This window comes from Histoplasma capsulatum, genomic scaffold, assembly GCF_000149585.1.
Source record: "Histoplasma capsulatum NAm1 scaffold_7 genomic scaffold, whole genome shotgun sequence".
In the NCBI taxonomy this organism is placed as follows: domain Eukaryota; kingdom Fungi; phylum Ascomycota; class Eurotiomycetes; order Onygenales; family Ajellomycetaceae; genus Histoplasma; species Histoplasma mississippiense.
Window position 1 is genome coordinate 1980821 of NW_001813976.1, and position 5462 is coordinate 1986282.

Consider the following 5462-nt stretch of genomic DNA (forward strand, 5'->3'; position numbering starts at 1 on the left):
CAATGTCAGTATGGGCGGAAAACTGAGGAGCTGGAGTATGGAAGTATATCAAGCAACTGATCTCTGTAACAACTACTGCCATAGTGAATATATCACTCATAGATGTGAGATGGCAATTGTGAATCAGTCTCAAGAGACGTTGGGGGTTGTTGAATATCTTGAATCAGTGGAGCTAATGTTGATGAACTGTTGGTGATAACATGGAAAAAGATGTTTTAACTCTGATTTCTGTGGAATCTGTTGTATTATGAAAATCAAGTCTCAAGTTTTATGAAAGAGTGATTGTTTTGTCTTATCATCCAAGCTCTTCCCGGGAGGATGTTTACGGAACAAGACGCCCCCAGATCGATGCTGAGCAGATTTTGGGACTGCCTTCGGTTTGGTGGGATGTGTACAGAACAATGCGTTGCTCTGGCCCACCATGCGGCCATGATGGGACAGTACTGTTGGCAAAAACTCCTCGGGGAAAAGGGGCGGGAATTTTGGAAACACAACGATATTCCCGACGACGTTCGCGAAGAATTATATAGAGAAGAGGCTCAGCGTATCAATAGCCAACATAAAGGGCAAGTAAATCGTCTCACGCCCATTGTCCAACAACCTCCTCTTCTGTAACTTCCCATAAACTGATGTAGTGGTTTTTGTAGTATTCGTTTAATTTGGCGTACAGATCGGGTATTCCATAATAACGCATTTTGGTGTTTATATTGAGGATGGAAAGACCACTCCTTCACCCGAAAGTTTGGATTCAGCACCGTAATTGTTTGACTCCCTCTCTTCTGCTCTCTCCATGCGGCACAATCTCGGAGCTGATGCGGGCATTGAGTGAATGAAATAAACGGCGTAGGTTCCTATAGTTTGTGATCAGCGTGTATCGTCAGGAACTTTTTCCGAGTTTCTGAAGTGTCTAGTCGTTCACGGGACGATCTTGATAACATCCGCCCCATTTCGTTCGGTTGGCTACCTGATCGTGGATCTCATGTCCTAAGCAGTGGTTTTAAACACCAGGATCAGTGGAGGATTCACGACCCATGGGTGTGTCTTGTTTTCAGTCTGGAACGGAGATTGTAGAAGGCTCTGAACAGTACATAGAGCAGAACAGAATCAAGCTGCTTGAGAAACGTGGGGCGGAGCGGAAAAAGTTTTTCCGACACGGGTTGAGACGAACGAAGCCGAAAGTTTTCCATTCCGCTGTCTTCTTAACACAGGGTTCCCCCATCTATTTGCTGTAGTTATGCATTTTACGAATCATGGCTTTGCTCGGCATCAGTCATCTTTAGAAAAAAGTATTGGACTTCTCGCAGCCGTTCTCGTTAACGTCTCAACAACGTCAAACAGCAGCAACTCTTTTCAGTAACCTGATCCAGCATTTTGGCCAAGGGCAGACTATACAGCCATGTTACCAACTGTGGTTTTCTTCAAGCAACACTGCTGGAGCCATTTGACATCGAGAGTAGTCTCCTTGACCCCATAATGTTTGGGAGGAGGAAGCTTGTCATCTTCTGCTATTTCCATATCACTGTCATCATTATCCTCACTGTCCTTGCTGTCAGTCTCCCTGGTCCCGTCGGTATTATCGTCGCCAGGGTCTGGAAACACGTCATTGGCATAGTCAAACTGGCTGTTGGGGAACTTGCTACTGTTAGCTTCAGGGGAAGCAGGCATGCTGGAAGTCAGGCAAGAAGGAGCCTCGCTGACGATGCTGAGGGATCAGAGTGTGGACGGATGAGGATAAAATGCAGAATAGGGGAAAGATGAGAGGAAGAATGATAGTGTGATATGGAAACGACAACAAGCTGGGTGTACGCGCGCAACCATCTCAAGAGTAGTGGTTTCTTCTAATATAATGAGCGTTCATCCATCAAATGTATCATTTTTACAACTGCATTTCCATAAAAGGGTCATTTTCAAAAGACCATCTATTTCCTTTCACTTGCCCGCGTATACTGGGCATATACGGTTTTAATGCGCATTTGTAACACTTGAGAGTACAGGGATGGAATATTTCTAGATGAGAGCGTTGATGTTGATATCGATTTTAAACAACCAAGCTTACAATCAAACACTTGATTTTCTCCTTTCTCGAATTCGTTTGTATGGATCCTTGATATTATCTCAAGGGTGTGGAAGGAATTCGAATTGCCTTTGCGTTACCAGCCCATCGCAGAGCGGACGACATTTCGAGATGGATCCCGACACCTGCGGGGGGTCTTGCGGAGGGTCTTGCGGAGGATGATGAACAGATCTCGGAAGCGTTTCGGTTGTTTTTACGCCTTGACATGATGGATGCAACCACATTGCACCACAGTACCATGGGACAGGGCCTCTAGGACAAAACAAGACAAGAGGCAGGCAATGTCCCATGCTGGTCAGCGCGGTGGTGCAGAGCGGCTGAGAGAGTGGTGAGAAGTATCCGTAGCATGTACCTTATCTTACTGTACAGAATATATCTGCCATGGATAATCAAGCAATAGGGTCTGATTTGAGTTGCGCCTTTAGCCGGTAATGGTTAAGCGGCAAGCCACCTTGTCGCGGCCAACATCCGCGTGGGTTGCCGAACCTCATGCTGTAGTCTCACCTCATCTCCTTCCAAACACCCGCAAACAGCGCTCTCTCTCATTTGGAGGCCGACGGAACCCAGCAGTTCGAAATTAATATCTACCGTTATTTCTTCCTGAGGGGGCTTTATATTCTGTTATTCTCTTCGCCCGTATCGCTTTCGCGTCTATCTGCTTTGCATTTTTCCGATGTGGATCCTGGGCGTCACTGGGATCTCGTCCCTGGGTTCAGCACAGAGAATTATATCTCGACTTTGTCGTCACTCTAGCTGATATCTCTCTGGTCTGGGAATGCGTGGCCAATGCCCCCAGTCTAAAATGTACTATGGAACAGCCTATATCTCCCCGGAAAAGCCTTCCTTCGCCATTGAATGGATCATTCGGAAGCTCCCTTGAAAACCACCGAAAAAATAACAACAACGGGTTGAAACATTTCAATTCCGATTCCAAGCCTGATTCCCACTCCAACTCCGAATCGCTGTCCCTTGAAGAGAGCGTAATGAAATTTGTCCAGTCTTTCTCCCTTGCGGTTACCCCCCAGTTTCCTACATCATTTTGGTCGGGCCACGTTCGATCCAGTCGCAGAAGCTACATACAATTGCTGCTCTTGACGGCTTGCGAGGATGGGCCTGCTTGCTGGTCTTCAATTTCCACTTCCTCTTCACATACACGCATAAAACTGCGATTGGATGGGGGTTCGACGAAGATAACTGGGGAATCCATCAGCTGCCCATTATCCACATGCTGATATCGGGCCATATCATGGTGACAATATTCTTCGTGATTTCGGGCTATGTGCTCTCCTATAAACCACTGAGGCTGATCCGAACTCATTCGTGGGAGAAGGCTTTCCACACGCTCGCATCTTCTACATTCAGGCGTGTACTACGCCTTTATATCCCTTCTATTGCGGGAATTTTCTGCGTGCTCATCGCTGTTCGCCTGGGCTTCTATCACTATGCGACCTGGGTTCGTGATGAGGGCCATACTATCCTCGGTACCAACGAACAGCACCCCCCTTATTTCAAATCTTTCGTCGAACAGTTTAAGGACTGGTATCTCACTGTAGCCCATCTGCTAGATCCCTGGAACTGGAACACTTATTACAATTTCTACAATCCCCATCTGTGGACCATCCCGGTCGAATTCCGATGTTCATTGTCTCTCTTCCTGACCATCGTTTGCGTTTCTCGATTCAGAACCTGGATTCGTTTAACGCTCGTGTCTTGCCTCATCTATTACTGTATACGATGGGGACGATGGGACGTCGTGCTGTTTTTGTCGGGCATGCTTATGGCTGAGGTGGACTTAATCCATGGCATCTGGGAGGACCCCCGTCCAACTCCTCTACCTTCCTCCCGTTCCATCCCCCTCCTACACCTGCACAAACATGAATATCCTCGTGGTAACGACAATGTCATCGACCACACCCGTTCCTCCAATACCCACGACATCGAAAATACCCCATATCCTACCCCCACCATGGGCAACTCTAGCCACCACCGACAGGGCTCCCACCGTCTCCTCTGGCTCAGCGTCTTTACCGTAGGCCTCTTCATCGGCTCATCCCCCAACAACTCTCCCCAATCGACACCCTTCTACCGCACCCTAGCTTCAATCCTAACCCCCAGCACTTACCCCGAGGGTCACCGCTTCCTCCAATCCCTAGGTGCGGTAATAATCATCTGCAGCATAAATCGCTCGCCGGACCTTCAAAAGGTCTTCACGAATGCGTTGGCACAGTACCTAGGCAGGATATCATACGCATTCTACATCGTTCACGGGCCCATCTTGCACTCGCTGGGCTATTCGCTGATGCCAAACATATGGGCGCTCACCGGCAAGGAGACGAATGCGCAGTATTGTTTCGGATTTGCGATTGGATGGCTGATATGTTTGCCTGTGTCTATCTGGGTGGCGGATATGTTTTGGCGAGGCGTAGATGCGCCAACCGTTAGGTTTTCGAGGTGGGTGGAAAAGTGTTTTTTGGTAGCTGGTTTATAGATTTCATGTCAAGTGCTTTGGTGGCTCTTTTTTTTTTTTTTTTTTTTTTTTTTTTTTTGTTAAGTGATCTCATCTGTTTCCATCTACATTTTCAAATGCATAAATGGTATGTGGGATACATGTACGTGATCTTTTGCCTTGTTCTTTCTTTCTCTTGCATTTTCAAGGATATTTGCGCTGGAGTTTTGGAACGGGGATTCTTATCACTACCATTCTCCGTCTCCTATCCTGTATTCCTTCCCCCTCTCGCGTAGTCAACATGCTATTTTTCTCCTAATATCCTCTTATTTTCATTCGTCGGTGCTCTCCTCTTAATCCCTCTTTATCATGTTCAACATCATCTTTTGGGTTAACATTCCCCGCCCCTTTGCCATTTCTTACATTCTTAGAATACTCCGTACTAGCCTCCCTTACCGCGTTTTCTAGCTCGTATAGGAAACGGAAGTAAAAGCAAAACCTTGGAAGAACAAAAATGAAGAAAATGCGAAATGAAAATAACATTAAATAGAATGAAACAAGAGCATTCAATAGAAAAGAAAAGAGAAAAGAGAAGATAATTCGCTTTCATGAGTCATTATATTCCGTCTCAAAAAAAAAAAAAAAAAAAAAAAAAAAAAAAAAAAAACCGTCTGTTTCTCAAACCCGAAAACCTGAAACATATACGGCAAATTATGCACCTGAAAAGGACAAATTTAACCATCGGAGGGCTGGTATCAACCGAAGGGAAAGACAGGGCAACCGCCAATTTGCGGTTGGAGACAGCGGTGGCCTATGCTATAGCGGAGTCGACCAAAGAATATAAAATCGGCCCTATTTGGTATGTATGTATGTATGCACATAACCATGAATACGTTACCTTCTTCCCTCCACAGGACGCCATTTCTTCACCCCCCCCCCCCC

At 46.3% G+C, this 5462-nt stretch overlaps 2 protein-coding genes across 2 annotated transcripts in view; one reads left to right on the forward strand and one right to left on the reverse strand.

Moving 5' to 3' along the window:
* Positions 1-3320: 3320 nt before the first annotated feature.
* On the forward strand, positions 3321-4562 carry HCAG_06214 (conserved hypothetical protein; the record flags this gene model as incomplete). Its single annotated transcript, XM_001538559.1, has 1 exon — positions 3321-4562. One exon carries the CDS (start codon positions 3321-3323, stop codon positions 4560-4562), a length of 1242 nt encoding a protein of 413 aa, XP_001538609.1.
* Positions 4563-5331: 769 nt separating this feature from the next.
* The window catches only part of HCAG_06215 (conserved hypothetical protein), a gene marked incomplete at both ends in the record, with an annotated part of 2316 nt that continues 2185 nt past the window's right edge, over positions 5332-5462 (reverse strand). The window contains one exon of the mRNA XM_001538560.1: positions 5332-5336. Coding sequence (XP_001538610.1) covers positions 5332-5336 — 5 coding nt within the window. The remainder of the gene's footprint in view (positions 5337-5462) is intronic.